At 43.2% G+C, this 19,305-nt stretch overlaps 1 protein-coding gene across 1 annotated transcript; it reads right to left on the bottom strand.

Annotated features, from left to right (window-relative positions):
• On the bottom strand, positions 1 to 12,241 carry LOC135367964 (nose resistant to fluoxetine protein 6-like). Its single transcript, XM_064601054.1, has 16 exons — positions 12,081 to 12,241; positions 9,152 to 9,332; positions 5,504 to 5,724; positions 5,216 to 5,330; positions 4,843 to 4,930; positions 4,638 to 4,747; positions 4,332 to 4,511; positions 3,759 to 3,849; positions 3,455 to 3,547; positions 2,999 to 3,164; positions 2,029 to 2,108; positions 1,746 to 1,868; positions 1,137 to 1,257; positions 873 to 1,059; positions 394 to 536; positions 1 to 285 (listed from the first exon to the last, which is right to left on the bottom strand). Exons 1-16 carry the CDS (start codon positions 12,189 to 12,191, stop codon positions 88 to 90), a joined length of 2,208 nt encoding a protein of 735 aa, XP_064457124.1. The 5' UTR covers positions 12,192 to 12,241; the 3' UTR covers positions 1 to 87.
• Positions 12,242 to 19,305: the final 7,064 nt, after the last annotated feature.

The following is a 19,305-nucleotide window of genomic DNA, read 5'->3' on the forward strand; positions in this document are numbered from 1 at the left end:
TGTTCAACAATATATTATACAACATGTAACAGCAACAACGGACAATATTTACAGGTGACGGGACACACAACAACAACAAATAAATGACTATTTACAAGACGTTGTGTGGCCGTTGCTGACCACTTGGACGTGTAACGTCTCTGCTGGTGGAATATCTACAGATGGACTCCTGGGCTTCCGCCGGAAGACGATGTCTTTAAGAGCAGCGAATGGCTGTTCGACGGCCACATAAGCGATAAACGCCAACATTATCGCAATGACTGAGTGACCCATGAATTCGTAGCACTGCAAGAGAAGAGGGCACTTATGAGGTTTCTAGTATAAACCGTATCGAAGGATGTCAAAATTGCTCAAAATAGATAATAAGAAAATAAAAGAGATGTCACGACGTACCATAGTGAGATGATCCAAGTTGATTATTTCCCTGGTGGATGCGGCTTTAGCGTAAACCACGAGAGGATGAAGGAGGTAGATGAGATAGGTCAGGTTGCTGACGGGAACCAGCCCGTGCCAGGACAGAGCTCCGTTGATAAGACCTGTCGATGAAAAGACCATGACTCCACAAGCCCCTTGGAAGCTATGTTGCAAGCCAAAGCCTTACTTCCATATTTCTGAGGTTCAGTCAGAGAATTAGGCTTTACGTGCTCCTATGCTTTGTCTTACGTTTTGAGGACTATTCAGGAAATAGCTACTATTTTGACTATTTTGAGGAAATAGCTAAGGTGGCTTAGGCTTAGCATATACGACTGGGTTCGAAATGTGCTCCCTTTTAACAAGGTCTGTTTATTAATTGGTTGGGTATATTTCTTAACAAGGCCAACTTTGACCTGGCTGCATGCCCGCGTGCTTGCGTGTCTTGCACAGAATCGTACCTCCATGTCCGGTCTCACAGACTACGGTGATCCAAGCGACGCCGAGACACCACATGGTACGGTGGACGCCGGCGTACACAGCGTACACGATGGTGTCGACAGGGATATTCGCACGGTATGGGTAAACACCGAACAGAGAGACCGTTGTGAAGATGAGAGCCACAGCCCAGCCAATTACCAGTGTGAGCTGCGAGGAAATAGCATTCGGGGTAAGGATATACAGCGCCCATTATGAACAAACATGCGGAGGGTACGCAAACTTACGGGTTTGTACTGGACCTCCTTGTTCTTGACGAGGTAATAACCGCAGAAAAGGCCAACACAGAAGGGGCCGAAGTGAGTGAAGGGTTGGAAGTATACCAGGTTCAACTGCTGAAGAGCTTTCCTGTTGAAGATATTTTAAATATTGTTAGCCCACCCTCACTAGAAATATCCGATATGATTTCAAGTGGAACAAATCAGAATGGACCTGAGCATATTGGCTGTGCATACTAGCGATACTGGACCAGCAGTATAATATCAGATTCAGATATAAATGTTATTGGACATACCAGCAGCCTGTATGACCAAGACATATCGGCATACAAGCGGCTGTGAGACATATCAGCAGGTATCACTGACCACGATATATCGGACGTATACCAGAATGTGTGTCGAATATAATAACTGTGTTATAGTATCGGAGGAGGGAAAACTGATGTGGAGGTATGCTGGTACCTGTCAGCATCAGGACACATGCTATCCAGGCCTGCACACTTTTTGGGTTTGGATAAAACTTTTCACATTTAAAGTTTGTCACTATATTTCAGAGGGCAAAACCTATCAGAAGGGCTCGTTCGCCCCTGAACTTGATGCTTCAAGTGCAGAACTTACGTCCATTCAGATGCCATGAGCAGGAGGGCTGGAGGGAGATCAAAGAAGTAGGTGACCAGACCAGTGGCAAGCGCCGAAAGTGTGGCAAGAGTGAAGATAACGGAGAGCCCGATGTTGTTGTACCTGTTTCGAAAAAGACATTAGCTTCGGCATTTATTACTCGCATACTACATGGGAATGTGAGCACGTATCAGGATTTACAAGCGAAAGCGAAAGCTATTGGACACGCCCCACGGTTTTTCTTGTTCCTTGTTTCCTAGTGATGACAAATAAACAAACTCACTTGAAGGTAAGCAGGAGTAGCGGAAGAGAGACGATGTAGTACTGCATGTTCACCGCTTGGAACCACGTGTGAAGAAGACACTGCACAGGCAACAAACAGAAATTAGTGAGACAGAAATAGCTGCTCGATTGCCTGGAAGAATAAAAGAGGTTGCGACACTCCGAGTTGAATGATATAAATGAAAGAGAAAGTTGTTTGCATCGATGTGAACCTGGGTCACGTGCCTACGAGATCCAATAGAAATGGCCGAGCCTCTCGCCTCCTCTGACGTTGCAGCTCAATGTGGAGGCGTGTTCAAGTATCTATGTCTCGTTATCTACAGCATATGTTATTTTTATGATTTATAAAATATTTATTACAAAAATAGTTTGCCCTCAGTATTCTGCGCTCATGAAGTAAAGAATCACACACATCAAGGTGTCGCAACCCCTTTTAATGCTAGAGTCCTGTGTATGATCTTCTGCCCGATACGTATCGAGAGATTATACTACCCAATGATCGTCGAGAAAATAAAATTGTACCAGACACCAAAACGCCCCATCACCGAGACCACGGACGCGCCGTCGGCGTCACGATCCTTACCTCAGATTTACCTCACGTAACAGTTTACTCCTTTCTAGGCGCATACCGTCGTTGCCGTGGCAACAAATCCTGCTCCCCGCCAGCAAGTGGACTGATATGAAAGACTACCGTGACCCCGGAAAAGTCCAACTTGCATCATCCTGTAGGCGTACCCAGGAGATCCTCAAGTGCGGAGAAGCTTGGATATGTCTCGGACATTTCGGGGACGTTTCTCGGTCACTCGTGTTCGATGCGAATAAAAAGCAGATGTCGTTACTGCCGTTATACCGCCCCAGCGTACATGTCGGCGTTCTGCCAGTCACTCGCGTTTCTCGCCCAGCAGGGGAGAAATGACAAAGGTTTTTCAATATAACACTGTACGGGCGCACTTGGTAGAAAGGATGCGTACCATTTTCTCGTATGGCAAGTAGTTGCTGACGTAAAGGGCGTTGGTCCACCAAGAATTCCTGCAGTTGTTCATCAGAGGTTCCATTGTTTCATTCCAGAACGGACCAGAGCCGGCAAGTGGCAGCAGGAGGAAAAGAGCGATGGCCAGGAGGTACGATGGAGTCATTCTGAAGAAAACAATCTTTGAATTTCAGAACACCGTACCAACTCAGGATGCAGTGCAGGATATATTGTGGATGTCCTGGATATTCATCGTACACTAATCTATATATGCCACCACGAAGATTCTCAGTGAACCACCCATGTTCACAGTGGCTTCAAAGAGATATCAAAGGTATCGGAAGATGCCCCGTGTGTGGTATATGGCATGCATTCAATGTCCAGAATGATACATAATTTGGACGTGACACTAAAATCCATAGCCTGCAGGAATGTCAATGTAACCGCCGGAGCTTACCTCCAGATCCTCTGAAGGAAAGACGACAGCACGTTGAATTTACCCTTGTTTTGCTCGAGTTTGCCCCAGCTTGAGTAAATGATGAGAAGACCACTGTAAAATGATGTCATTGTCACAATTGTTAGCGAGAAATATTTCTGCGTCAAGTCATCTCAAAGTTCCAGAACTGAACTAAGCCGGTAACAATTTAGTTACATATAACTACAGAAACGTTACAGTATAACTAGAAAGCAGTTGGTCTAGTCAAGGCACGTCGACTACCATGCAGTACCGCTTACAGAATGTATTGTACTACTGGGCGTACCTAATGAAGAAGAAGGTGTCAACAGGCAAGAAGTTTTCGATCACCGTGAAGGGCACGTTAGTATAGAGGTCTTCGAGGGTCTTGAGCCTTCCTGAAACACATAATGAACATACTTAATTTACAGAGGCGTCCAATTGTAAATGTCCCCCAAAAGTCCTTCATTGGACCGTTCGAAGTGCAGAGCACACAGAGGTGTACATATTCTTCCCAGTACCAGAAATATCTCAATAATGCATGGAAGAGTTACATTGAGAATATGAATGCAATCTTTGAACGTCCTATAAATATCCTGAAAAAGTCCTGCCATGGATATTTTGTACTTAATGTGAATTTAAGTACGGAGAACATTTGCAGCCCGATCACTTATTTCTTCCACCTCTTACACTTTGCTTCGTCCTTGAACGTCCTAGAAATGTCGCGAATAGGTTCTGCATACCGTATAGCATCCGCAACCGTATCTTGAGCGTATAGAACATTGCAGCATGGTCTTCTATCCACAGATGTTCCTGCCAGCGTGGTCACGGAATATGCGAGTTCTACGCTCCCACAAAGGGTCACTGTATTTATACTCACGGTAGCGGATGAAAGATGCAATGTCGACCAGATAGTAGGTATGACCAAGAACAATCCAGAAGCAAGAGATGATTCGGAGTCCGTGCAAAACACCCAAGCTGTTTCTTGTTTTCCTTGGGTTAAGCAGCTTCTTGGTATTCGCGACGAAGGAGAATGCCAGGAAGATTCTAGCAAGTACACCTGTGACAAGAGCCAGCACTCATAAGTAAACCGGCTGTTTATTCCTCGAGCACTGTGTGTACACTCTATCCTGATTTTCGTATCATCCTATTGGGATACAGGTCCTTCGACAACTGTGTTACCAACCTGGAGGTAGCATATGAGTTCCTGGTTTGAGGTGCTTCCTTTGGTAGTTGTAAACCCGCTCCAAGACAGTTCCAATGACCACGCACGTGGCAACAGTACCCAGTGCGACCCTTAAAAAATGAGAACACGAGTGTTTTTTTTTTAGTTACATATTTGAGACTACTTGCAAGAAGCAAGAAACCAATAGAAGGCATAAGGTGCTTACAAAATGATAACATGCTCGGTTTTGTAGACAGGTGTTGCCTTAGATTCGCAATTGCCAATGTCTGCCTTCATGCCTGCTTGACCAGCAGCTAGAAAAGTGAGAGAAAACATATTAAAGGATGTTCAATAGAACACGGCGGGTGTTCAATACGTTCTACAACGGTTTTTGCGAGGACATCAACCAAACCGCCTTCCAACAGCCTTGGCCATGGAGGCACGACAGACTTGGCAGACGACAAAGTTGTAATCTTGGTTGGTACCGTCTGCAACATGTCGTCTGCAACATGTCGTCCGCAGACGACGTCGGCGGTGACTACGGCTACTCGTTGGATTGCGTTGGCTGTATAAGCCACATGGAAGCCAGGCTTACTTACCGTAAACGGCGAGCTTGTAAAGATCATCCTTGCTACACTGAGTAGGAACACAGGCTCCGATACGGATGGGGAAATACTTCAACCATCTTCCGTAGTTGTAGACCCAATGCATAAACTATATGAAGAAGGAACGAAACATTTATCATATCTCATAACGATAAGACTTTTAGGTATAACATGGTCGACACCCCGAAGAACCCTGAGAAGTGCTACCATATCGCCACACGTGCGTGTGACAAGGACACTACAAACGGGATAAGGACCATGCCACAGAAAAAGATATCTTACCGATTGACCATCAGTGATGATTTCGGAGGAATTGGAGTACGGTCTTGGGAGAATGGGAAAGCGAATGTTGACGGTGCAGTATTGTCCGACGATAATATCATTCTCCTCAACTTCCTCGGGGCTGACACCTTCACCTATTGTCATGCACTGGTCGTAGGAACCGAGAGAAGCAGCCGCACCGGTCAGAACTCCCGTTGGGACTTTCCCACTGGCGTCCACCACTGCGCGGTTGTCAAGGAAACCGTAAATATCACATGATCAAAGACAAAACTAAAAGCACATCTTCCCTATAGTATTATTAACTGGTAATACTAGTTTATTACACGGACCGGATCACTAAATTAAGCATTTTTTTGTGTAAACGATAGACGGGTGACAGTTGGACAGGATGAAGCTTCAAATCGAGTCCGAGTTGAACAACATCTGAATACCGGTTTGGCGTCTTGGCCCAGAAAGACACCTTTTTGCTTCTTAATGACCAAGTTTCGGGTTGCAGTCGGAAGCAGGAAGTCCGGAAATGAAAAGTGAAACTAAACAAACATTTCCGGAAGCTGATGGGCGGACCGGAAACGCGTGTTAGCAGGAATGCACCTCGTTTCGCGCAACGCGGGAATCGTCTGCAATGGAGTCGCTCCTGTCGTCTGCTACAACAATCCCGAGCCTTGCTCCATCATTCAGAAAGAAAAGTGGTCCTTTAAGTGGCTTTAGCGTATAGGTAAACAGACCGCTGACCCTCTAGGCCCCTCCTGGCACGGGAACCGGAAGTCATCTGCTGTCATGTCGCCCAATCGTACGTGGAAGCTCGACCTCGTAATCATAAAGAGACCGGCATTTGCATCGCAGAGACAATTGAATCCGTCTAGTTTGAAGAGCCCTTCTGGAACCTTCACACTGTTTGCTTGCCATCTTCAAGCGCTTCAATAAGCTTGCACTTTATAACGTGCTATCAGAAGGTCACGTTCTCAGCTGAAATTCTGGGAACGATATCCTGCCCTTTTTGGTATCCGCGTTACTTACAAGCTTTTATAGTTCAATGACGTGATACATAGTGCAAATGCAATCTTAGCAAGGAGACGCGATACTTTTGAGATAATTCATGTCTTCAGGCTATATAAGATATGGTTTTGTAATGAAGATGGATCGAATAAAAAGTCTGTTTGAGAGCTAAATTATGCGTTAGAGGGCGCACTATAGAGAGTGGTGGCGTATGGGGCGCGCAATTTTTAAGCAAACATTGCACGTTGATCCAGTTATTTGCGTATAAATTATGAAAATCAAAATGACTGGCCGGATGGTAAGCCTCATGAGGGGACGCAGGTCTATCAAATTTCATAATATGGCGAACTATTGTTACGACTATTACGGTGCTTATTTTCAACAATTTCGAAACAAAATGTGCACTTTTCTTGCACCACTCCCAGTAAATATGTAGATTCTAGAGTTATTACACAGTATCCCCAAGGCTTCCCCGACAGCTCATGAAAAGCGCGGAACAGGGAATGCATAGAACGCGCGGTTTCATTTATTTATTTTTTAAATATAATTTACCGATGAAAATCTGGTAGCTGAAAATTTTTCACACGATTTTTTGGCACTCCATACAACGCTGACAAAAGCATGGGCGTCGGTCGTACCAACGGAGCTTGAGTACCGTATAACCCCGTATACAACTCTCTAAAAGGTATATTTTTCCAATAGCACGGAGAATCCTTAGTAAGTATATAATTATCACGTAGCCTTCCTGGCTTGAAACAAAAAAAAAAAAAAGAGAGAGAAGAAAACATTAATCGGAGGTAAAGCAATTAAAAAAAAAACTGCATCGCCCTTGAAGCGAATGATGGATAGCGGACATGAAATGCAACATTCATTGCAAAGGTGAGAAAAGCATGACCCAAAACACGGACGACAAGGCTGCCGAATTGAGGTGTACACATCGCCCGAAGCGCTTATTTCCTCGCTTGTTTGTTTGTTTCCTTAATGAATGTTTATGTGCCTCATTCAAGGACCGGAAAACTGAAGGGCGTTCGAGTCGTCGTTTGATGAGGGATGAGAAGGATGAGAGGGATGAGCTCTTTTCCTCGTCAGGACCGTTGTGGGGGGCGGGATTTCGCGAAGGAACAGTGTAATTTATGATGTGGATCGAAAAGGCGGGTAATCGAAGTTATCCCTTAAAAAACGATTCAACTTAAAATCCAAGTCCGCCTGTATAGAAAAAGGAAATCCATGTTCGTGAACATGATTCAATTAGAGTCAGAAAAAGGGATTCAATCTGAATTCATTATCCTACCCATTAATTCTCAATAACCTACAGCTAAACAGCGTCAATCAAGTCCGTGTGTGGATTTCTTGTGGATTTCAATTCGGATTTGAACCCACAACACTGATCATGCACAGCCTGCGTACCTTTGATATGAGAGCTTGGATTGATAAAACCAAATATCGAAATCACCGTTACTTTTGTGCTTTCGCAATAATATGCATTTTAATTGTTCAGTTATTGGACTACTGCCGCGGACTAACCCTACCTTGATTTAACCAGATCTGGATCGAGCGCAAATGCCTTCAAACAGAACATTCGTCTGGCGAACCTTTTTTTTTTTTTTTGTTATTCTTTTTGGTTATATAGACACGCTGCTTATATTGACACAAACTGTAATTACTTCTCAATTACAGCAAATTTAAATCGCGTTTCGTAAACATCGACAATTTTTCATACATGCCAAATGATCGAGGCATAAGATAAGCATGGTTATCTAATATAGTAGTACATGAAACTGGGATAATAAAAACGTAGAAGACGAATCACGGTGTGGCTTTCTTTGGTAACGTCTGTGACCGGAAACCGGAGGGCTTTGGTTCGAACCAAACTGCTTGTGCCTTTTCACCAAATATGTAGTCGGCAATCAATTCGGTTCGACTTTTAATTTTCCGCGGTTCCTTTAACTTTTTTTTTTTAAAGTATAAACGACATCGTCAAGTTACAGCAATGCTTTTACCCCACACCGACCAGAAGGAACTTATCAGTAACGCATTGCGCTCCATCTCAATACCGATGCCTCTCCTAAAAAAGCGGAAGTCGACATTTAGGGCAACCGCCCAGTTCCTCTTCCTGCATCACGGACCTGCATTGTAACGCGGACGTCGTCCACGTCACATAGGTTACCGGATGACGTCATGGAATAGCTATGGCTACAGTTAATCTCAAGGGGGGGAAAGTGTCGGAGCGCCCTTGAAAAATAATTGGGATACACGCCCGTCAAGGTCATTGACGTCCGGATTTTCCTCTGGAAAACTCCCTAATGCTAAAGTACTTATCTAGACTCTGGCTCTAAGCTCTTCTAAGTGATTCGCCCTCTCCGCACGTGTTCCAACGGGAAGGAACATTCCGGCTGAGCAATCAGCTGTTCTGCTCTGGATGTATAGCTTTATACGGGGGCCAACCATCTTGTGGGTCCATCCAGGGCTTTAGAGCTTCACGTGATACCAAGTGATTGCCAGACTGTGTAGCCACCACAGTAACAAAAAGAAAAAAAAGAAACTTTAAAATAAACGATAATTAAACGATTTACGACTGAATGTAAATTCAAACAGAAATTCACCACAAACGATCGCCCAAAAGAGTTGCAGATAATTGTAATTGTAACTTACTGGATATAGCCCATTCTTTGAGCTTGCGTACTCCAATGATCACTTTGAAGACGGCAGCTTGGCAATCTTCCGATATCCCTGCTTCGTTGCTAGCACGTAGCAAGGTGGGAAATATCTTCTTTACGGCTTCTTCGGCTGTCGAGCGAAGGGAGCCTTCCATGTCCTTCCATGCCTGGCGTGCCTTTAAGAGTCAGCGTGAAAAAGGCACAGTTTTAAGACACATCCGGCTTGACTCCTATTTTATAAACGGCTGATTAGTGCGTTTACCTGTAAGAGATAACTGAGGGTTGTGTCGTAACATTACGTAGGCAATGATCTCACGTCCATATCGCGATGATAGTGAGCGACAACGCTATCGGACATTTGCGAGGTTGTTTATTAAGAAATGTTTATTAAGAAAAAAGAAAGCAAAGGTCAAGGAAGAAATGCAGGAGAGAAATTGGATTGGTGGAAGCCGTATAAGTTCCGCTATGCTTCACTAACACCTCTTAAAAAAAAAAAAAAAAACTAACGCCCCTAAGCTTTCTGCGCATTATTGTGTTGCTCCCTCCTTTCGCTTCCTTTTCCAATTTTTTTTTAAATACATAATTATAAACTGTACCGAATGCGATATACACCGTCCACGACAACACTGACCTTGTGCGTCACATAATGTCGAGATATGAGATACATCACAGGAAGGTTCATCCATAAACAAAAATCAAGAAAAGAAAAACCGGAAGAATAAAAACCGCCAATGATATTCCATCCTTCTTCTCCGAAGAAGAGGTAGGACAGTTCTAGCTCGCGTCTTTCGCCGATTTCAATTAGAGTCAAAGAACAAATTAATTATTAATTAGTCTTTTTTTTTAAAAAAAATTACGGCGTTCTAAATAACACTATGCATCTTACTACAAACGTACACTTCTAAGACGTAAAAACAAATATATTTCTTATTAATTTTCGCATCACCCGAGTGTAACGCTTTACGTTTGCTCACGTGCACTATATTTAGCTCGGAGTCATTGAGACGCCATGCGTCCCGCGTGGTAATGTACGGAAGCATTTTTCCCTTTCGATGTGTACGCGGTGGGTCTGACAGGCACGTAAAGACCTAGTGACCTGCATCCTATCTGGGCTTCCTCGATTACGGGAAACGAAGAGGGAGTGAGAGCACACGTTAGATAGCGCGTCTACGGACAAGTTGAATGTCATTGCCCCTGATTTTTTCCCCTCGGTGACCACCGTCCAAGGTTGCTTCGGCTTCATGCTTTTTTAACGCCGTTTTCGTCGGAAATTTGGGAAGGGGGGGATGGGATTTGTGACACTTTAAAGATCCAGAGCTGGCTGAGATGGTGCTGCAGAGAGCTGCTTGTGAGCTAAGATTTGGTGAAAGTAGATTTTGTTTCTATGTGTCCTGAATTTGAAGACATCGTTTACTTTTTAATGCAAATGAATTGGGATCCATTTTTTATGGCACAAGTTTCCTTCACGTGACGGCTTCCGTTTTAAATCTAATTAACGTTGTTTAAAATTATAATGATTGTAAATTTAGTCGGTTGCTCACAACTGTACTTCCCTCTCCGCAATATACAACGTTGTACACGTTGATAATTTTCCAAATATAATTTTTACAATTGTTCGAAACTACTTCAATAACCATTCAAAGAACAGCACGCGTCAACCTATTCCACATTCCATCACAATTTTTGAAATTAAAAAGGAAAATAATAAGCCTGACAAAAACATAACTAAAATAAAGCGACATAATATACGTTGCCGTAATATAACGCCACACGACATACTAGATCGGATCGTAACAATGCATAGTTGATTTCCTGTTGCAGTATATACATCCATCTTGTGCTTCAGACAATAAGAAAAAATAAATGAAAAAGAAGAGTGTACCGTATTCAAATTCATAGATACAGCGGGGACAGTCGAGGCTAAGACAATGGCAACCCTGAAACTGTTTAGTGAGACAACAGAGTTTCATCCGACGAGATGGACGGAGACCTCGCACCCACACAGCCGTGTTTACTTATTAATTTTTGTTTTCCCCGCAATGTAAATATAACCTTGTGTCGGCAGAGGTCGGCAGTAGAGAGTTGAATCACAAATAGTGGCGACTCTGCATTGGTTATTATTCGGTTTAGCAATTTTCACTTTTTTGGGGGGGGGGGGGGGGGGGGGTTTCAATAGAATTTAAATAGAAAAGAATGAAAATGCGATATAGATGGGAAATGGGATATTACGACGCTCTTACCCATGCTCAGTAGATGAATAAATAGATATAATAAGAATATAACTGCGAAAATGATAAATATTACGACTTCGGAAAACGTTGGTGCCTGTTGAAGTTGGTCTCCGATACAGTCCGTCCGCCTTACGTTTTTTTTTTTTTTTCTGTTTTTTTTATGCGGTAATTGAGAGAAGGTTGCACTTAAAAATTGGTTAATTGAAAATCCACCGTAATTTCGCAAATAAACAAATCTTCTCTATACGGAAAGACGGAAGAATATGTCGGAGCTGGCTAATGTTAAGCGATATGGCCTAGTCAGCTGTTTTCTCGAGGTTCGTAAAATTAGACCCATGCGTTACAGAATTGGTGAAGTGACCAGGCCACAAAGAAGAAAAAGAAAAACAAGAACAAACAAAAACATTCATTACATTACTTTTCTGTCATAAAAACAAAATATTTCTACGAGAGATATATTATCATCGTTATTGTTTCCTGACTATTATATTCCTTCCGACTTTTCCACATATTTTTTTTTTTCATTCCCGCCTTTTCTTTTTCTTCTTCTTTTTCGGAATCCGCGAAGAGTGCATGTCGGCATACTCATGTTCACTTTTTCTTTTCTTTTTTTTTTTTCTCCCAGGTAATATAGTTCCCCAATTCGCTCACGGCGCACCATCTATACTTCTGCACAACACACAAATAACTCACGTGTGCCTCATAGTCCATAGTTTCTTCCGCTGCACTAGAAACCGCATTTTCCGATAGTGCTGCGCCGGCGAGCACAAGCACGATAATCCACAACTGCACTGGTCTCAACATCTTCGAAAGCAGACGACAACCACTGGATCTGCTGCTGCTGTGTGTGTGTCTGCTCGCTTCGAGATTGAGGCCGGCTACAAAAAGACTTCCTCTCTCCACAAACCCCTTTCCCCCCAGACACCCCCTTCCGTAGTGGATCCCTGACCATCGACTCAACGTCGACTGCCCAGCGGGGGAAGGAAGGACGTGACGACGTTGTGATGAAGCGTGACGTACAGTGACGTCACCAATAGTAAACTTCGTCCGCGTAAGTGACGGTGATGTCCTTCGACAGTGCTTGGTGCATTTCAGTCCGAGTTACGTAGGTAAATACACGGAAGTGTTGATGAAGATGAAGATAATTGTTGTGAGATGGTATCGGTCATCCGTTCTTTCTATAAGTGCCAGCTGTTGGCATTGGTAGAGTGAGCTTGCGTCATTTCAGATCTGTTTGTGTGTTACGGAGTCAATGTCGGGGTCGCTGACCGGAAGGGTTTATGATGGGTTTCTGTTTGTGCTTTTCTTCCAGGGAGTTTCTCGAGTGTTTTCCTCTTTTTGTTTCACATTGTACTTTAATGTAGGAGATTCGGACTACCTGTGAAAGATATCAGCTGGGTACTGCGCTGTCCGAGATGTTGTAGGATGTATTTACCGTTATGACGGAAGCAAACTAACCGGAGTCTTCAAAGTAGAAACCTGGTAAAAACCGGTGAGCAGATAAGATCATTTCCCGTAATTTGGTTAGAGCCCGAAAGTGGGTATAAATTAGGACTTTTTCGGCGTTTTCATTCGCGAAGAACCAGAGGATGTCGTTTGGACGATTTACGGAGATTCCCGGTGATATATGTATATATATATTAATTCATTATATATGTATATAAGTATTGTTTGGGATCCTTACACAGCAAAACTGGAAAACAAAATAGAACAAATACAAAGGACAGCTGCATGGTTTATCATGTCTATTTACAGGCTAATTGCATCAGTGTCAGAGATGACGAAACGCTTACAACTGCAACCCCTAGCAATATGACGTAAGGTTGCTAAACTTAAATTTCTTTTTCTCGCTTACCACCAAAAGCTAAGTATCGACACTACCATGTATGTTACCCACTCAGGACACCATAGTCAAAGAGTTTGCCATAGTAAACACATCAATCCATACACACTGCGCATAGATACATTCAAATACCCCTTATTCCCGAACGCAATTGATCTGTGGAACAGGTTGCCCTAGTCAGTCACTAGCATAGATGATGTCGATGTGTTCGCTGAAGCACTGTTTTGTGTATTACGTGTAAATCTACTTCCAATTTGAATTGTGTGTTACGCGTAGATCTACTCCCAATTTGAATTGTGTGTTAAGCGTAGATCTACTCCCAATTTGAATTGTGTGTTACGCGTAGATCTACTCCCAACTTGAATTGTCTGTTACTTGTAGATCTACTCCCAATTTGAATTGTGTGTTACGCGTAGATCTACTCCCAATTTGAATTGTGTGTTTGCCTACAAGCGTCCATGGCGCGTGACATTGCTCTTCTCGTTGTTGTGTATTTATAGATGCGTATATAACTACCAAAAAGGTTTCGTTTTTGTTTAGTTGTTTTGTCAGGGAAGTGTTATTTTACTTTTTCTCTGTATCACCCCCCTGTAACAGTCCCTGCACAGTGACTAACAGTGTTGCTAAATAAATAAAATAAATGAAAATAACGGAATAAATAATAATGAAATAATGAATAAATAAATGAAATAAATGAATATAAATAGAAAAAATCGAGTCAGCTGCCTGTGGTGCAAAGAATGTAAACGTAAGCAGAGCTGTCGCTGTGCTCCAACATTGTCGTAGAAACCTAATTAATAAACTTATAAACGATAATTAGAAATAAAAGTGGTATTGTACTAACAAAATGAAAAGTTGAGATCAGGAGAATGACACGCGTGAAACTCTACCGAGTTCTCGAAATTAATTTTTCGACGAAATTTGAATACCAGCTGCCCGCTTGACGTATACAGAGACCGGATATCGATGTATGCTGGCTGCTTCGCCTTTTGGAACAGTCCAGCGGGAAAACGTGAATCCATTGCGGATGGGTAACTCCCCTGACCTAAAACGTCGCACGAAACTTCAAATTTTGAAATATCGTCATTAATTAATTGACATGTAATTTACATGTAAGGTGATCGCGAAGAAATGATCTGGTTCTCGTTTAGATCTGTTATAATTTTTTTTGTAGTTTCTTCGCCCATGTAATGCCTTCTGGCCTTTGGGTTTCTGGAAATAAATAAATAAATAAATAAATGCTGCACGTGCCGCGGCGTAATACCCGTACGTAAGAGCCTGTTGTATAGACCTAAGATTTTATATACTACATAAGTTTCCCTTATTTCAATGCTTAGCTCTCCTAACTACTTATTTTTAGTAAAGCTAAGTCTCAGGGTCACGGGTTTCATTCGTAAGTATGCTTCGTGACGCTGAAGAAGGTATCAGCCTCACGAATCAAAAGAAAAAAAAGAAAAAGAAGAAAAGAAGAAGGGGAGAAAAGAGAAATGTACAAGAAGATTGACTGCCTATCTCCCAACACACAGCTATGTGATGGCAAGAAGAGTTCGTACTTTATTTTATTTGTTTAAGTAAAAAAGTTGTTCCTGGCGCAGTACTTCCGAGCGGGCACAACATTCGCTCCTTTGGGCTATATATAGTTCCAGCATCACGCCGAAGACTGGCAGGTGATGGGTTCGATTCCTTCCATCCTTCGAAGTCGGCTCGCGGGACGCCCGTATACTAACACATCCCCTCTCCCAAATATGCCTTCTATAGCCACGCGTCTGTATACGTCTCCCATAGCAGCATCTGCTATACGCGATGCTAACGTTAAAAAAATAAAATAAAAAGAAATAAAGCACATACAAAGGAATCTAGAACTGTAGTACAGCGAGAGAGCATTTGCGTGGACGCCCGGCGGACGTCATAGGGCTCAGCGGCCGTGAGACGATTTAGAGGTCGTTCACAAGGCTATATAGCACTTTCGCTTCCGACATCTTATCGAGATCTCAGTCCCATTTCACTCTCTTAATATTACTTCACGGATGCTGGAAGACGGCGATGGTTCGGGAAAGAAGCGCTCGATTCTATATTGTTCCAGACACACTAATTGAGCTGTACACTGATAATGATGATGATGATGATGATAATGTTGATGGTGATGGTGGTGGTGGTGGTGGTGATGATTGGGGTTTTTGCGAGGCACAAACTACTTCACAAACTACCGGTACGTATGTCGGCACAGTTCTCCCTGAAGTCCGCCCAGGACGCTTGCTAAGCCCCCTATCTCCATGCGTATAGCCACAGTTGCTTCGTGGTGCTAACGCGGAATTTAAAAAAAAAAAACTGATTGAGCTGTATATACTCGCGTGTCGGCATTGAGGACTGTACGGTATTTGCGGTATTTGCGCTACCGTTGGAGTACTGCCAAGCGTCGTGCTGAATGGGGTACGTTTACTATTTCTCGCTCAAAATACGGGAATTTGAGGGATAGGTTCGTAATAGCCGCAGCAACAGACCAATCGCAAATATTATGGCCATTAATTTTTAATTATTTGTTGTTGTTTTGCAGATAATAATGACTGCATATTTGGACCTTACGCCACACGATCCTTTTAGGGCCATTGTTGGCGTTCAGTTCTTGATGAAATACCATATTGGAAATGCTATTCGACGTCTATTGAAATTACAGGACAGAGGAACAACAACGCAAATGTACATCAAGGCGTGCGCGAAACGAAATAAAAACAGTATCAACATATGACGGAGGAAATGCAAAAATGGAATACTTGTGAGGAGAAAAAGGAACAAAACGGCGAAATGAGCATCAAAGCAGGCGAGCAAATTATGTAAGGCTTCTTCTCCTTCTTCTTTTTTTTTTTTTCTCTCTCTCCTTTCATTTATTTTTTTAGAGACACACAGATTATGGTCAATAAGAGTGACTATGTCGGCTGGAAGATTTCATTGCGACGGAGTGCCTTTTGTATACAGGGTCTAATCGACGAGTGGTGCATGCAGGGATATTCCCAAGATCTTACTCTCGGGGGAGGGGTCCTGTAAGGTGTGTGTGTGGGGGGGGGGGAGGTAACACTCATATTTGCAGCTTTTCCGTCTTTTTTCTTTTTTTTGCCTTCCTGACAGACAATTTGGAGAGGGGTGTTGCGAGATTTTGGGGAGTGTCCTAGGTGGCGTAAGGGGTGCTGGGGAAACCACTGGGTGTATGAACTTTGGCCACGTAGTAATTCTGAATGATAAAACTTGTAATAACCGCTAAATTGAAATCCTTTTAACGATTGCGACATCGTCTTCTTTTCTTTTCCGTTTTTTCTTTTTTCTTCTTCTTTTCCTTTTTTTCTTTTTTACTGCCATGGTTGCGCAACTCCAACGTACTGTAAGCACAATATGGCGATCACGCCGCAGTGCCATTTTCACGTGACCGAAATAGTAACCAACTTTCGGTTATTTCAACCCTTCCACGGCGTCTGTCCTCGAACTCTGCGCGCGCGCGTGTGTGCCCCCCCCCCCTCCCCATGATTACGAAGACAGACAATGTCATCCTTACTGCACTATAAGGAACACGTGACATTCAGAGCCTCGTCGGGCGTCCTCGTGCCACAAGGGCGAATGTTGCGCCCCGCATGTTCCTATTACGTAGGCCGCTATCTTATCGTTGAACGCGATCTGTCCGCGAGATCGGTCATCGAGCCCGGAAACGCAATCGGCTGAATACAGGAAGCGCGTTCCCTTCCTTTTGCGTGCATCAAATGATGCCGGATTATCGCTCGTGTGAAGCCGCTGAAGCGCACGTCATCTGCAAATTAGGGGAGTATTTTTAATGTAACAAAGCGAGGAGGAAGAATATAGCATACTTTTGCGCGCTGGAAGCATGGAGAGATGCGCGAATGCCACAGTTGAACTGAGTCCAGGATTGACTATTGCGCGATATTCGCGCTCCTCCTCGTGCAACATGTTCCGTACGGAACATCTTTGAGGTACAGCTCCAGTCAAAGTTAATAGTAACACTAAAAAAAAAAAAAGAAGAAAAAGAAGTCTCGTCCCCCAGCGCGATTGCAGACTCCATTAGAAATGCTAACCTTCCTTACCCCATATTCAACAAGAGCAACAACGACGACCACCAGAATATCTTAACTTAAAAAAAAAAAAAATATTGTGTTGGTGTGGCAAGGATTTCGTTCACTGAACATTGCCCCAGTGTTCCAATGGTGGGTGTTATCACGTTCGGAAGTGAGACAGATTTTTTTTTTTTTTCACGTGTTATTATTAACTTTGACGGGACCTGTACATAAGCAAAATGAAATGAATATCTTTTGAGGAACTGCTCTGTCGTAAGAAGCTCGGATATATGTAAAGCGCATTGGCTCTTCGGCACATTAGTTAGAGTGGATTACGCGCATAATACGCAAGAAAGTACGGTACCTGAACTTTTTTTTTCAGGTATGCTTAGTTCCGTGTTTGTGCCGCGGAACAACTGTGGCTATATGAGCGGCGCAAAGACGTGGACAGCTGGAGAGAGGACAGCAGAAAGGAGGGGTTAGTATGTGTTCTGGGCCGACTTCGGGGCAACGGTGCCGGCATATAGCCTTATAGCCTGTAAAAACATAATAACTATAGTAAGCTACAGATACTGTGTTAAAGCAGCTTAGCTACTTTGCAGTTACCCTCTAAGGGCGAAAAAATGTGAATAAATATAACTCAAAAACTTGAGTTGAGTTTGATTATAGAAAAAAAAAACGGAAGATATTGAATTCGCCACTGACGAATTCTGCTACTTTCACAAAGGAAATGAAATGAATGAAAGGAGAAAGAAAACTGAAAATGTGGAAGCAAAAGCAACTTGTTTCAGCACTTGTACTAGCTGTTCAAGCGTATAAGCTTTGCCGTACCATAAAGCGATGATTTTTTGTGCGTCCTAAAAGCACGGGAGAAACCTTGACAAAATGACACTTACGCGTAGAAAATATTGCAATGCCTGAGTAGTTACAGTTATGTTTTAACAGCTACTAAATTTAACAATGGCAAGTATAATTACAGTAACTCTTGTACAAAGTTTCTATTTACTGTAACTATATCACTGCAAAAAGTAACTGCAGTTACTTGTAACTGTAAGGCTAACTGTAACAGTGATTAATATGAATATACAACATTCACCCCTCACCAACACCGACACATGGTGAGAGAACAGCAGGAAGGAGCGGGGGACAGGGCGGTTAGTATGCGTCTTGGGCAGACTTCAGGGGGAACTGTGCGGACATTCGTCTGGAAAGTCTTCGGAAAACCCAGGGAAAACCTCAGACAGCACCATCCCACCACCTATATACCAGTCTTCAGCACGACCGTAGATTTCCATAGCCGCCAGACTCAGTTCAGACTTGGACAGAGTCGCCATCACGTCTGAGACCTCCATCGTGATTTGAAACAGCCTCCGTTTCAAATATCGACGGCTCCAGACTTGAGGTTTTCGCTTATTATAACCACCATTTTGTAGATGTAACTAATGTACCTGTAACCAAGAGGTACAGTGAACCCTCGTTAATATGACCCCCGATAATGTGACATACGCGCTTTACGACCATATACTCCTGGGGAACAATGCAGTGAAACCTCTGCAAATCCTCCCCCCCCCCCCGTTAATATGACAATTCCGCATTATGACCAAAATTTTCGGGAACGACCATGGTCATAAGAGCGAGGGTTCCCTGTATTGTGGACAGTCGCAACGGTAGACGCCAGAGCGCGGCAATACTACTAACTACTAACACATTGGAGGAACAATATACGGACAACACAAGCATACAGAAGAGAGCTCAAAGATATCACCAAGGCATGTTGGTTGCAAAAGTACATGCTGTCTACACATAGCGCAACTTTATGGGTGCTTATGAATTTCGTGTGGTTCCTGGTATCGTTCCATAGGTGCCTTCGGGTGCTGTTCAATACCATACGCTCCACGTGTACCTGTATACCATATGTAGAAGTTCCAGTCAATTTCTGCATGTGCTGCGTTTCCGGCCGGTACCATTCACTTGTATAACCGGTCATCTCGTAAAGCAAGTACGCGTTTCCGTATTTGCC

Source organism: Ornithodoros turicata, chromosome 9, assembly GCF_037126465.1.
Source record: "Ornithodoros turicata isolate Travis chromosome 9, ASM3712646v1, whole genome shotgun sequence".
In the NCBI taxonomy this organism is placed as follows: Eukaryota; Metazoa; Arthropoda; class Arachnida; order Ixodida; family Argasidae; genus Ornithodoros; species Ornithodoros turicata.

Excerpts from the sequence above, each read along its gene's own strand:
- LOC135367964 (XM_064601054.1), bottom strand. The coding sequence starts at position 12,191 with ATGTTGAGACCAGTGCAGTTGTGGATTATCGTGCTTGTGCTCGCCGGC. Across the intron at positions 9,333-12,080 it reads CTATGGACTATGAGGCACAC|GCACGCCAGGCATGGAAGGA; the intron begins GTGAGTTATTTG and ends TGACTCTTAAAG. Across the intron at positions 4,748-4,842 it reads ACCGAGCATGTTATCATTTT|GGTCGCACTGGGTACTGTTG; the intron begins GTAAGCACCTTA and ends TCATTTTTTAAG.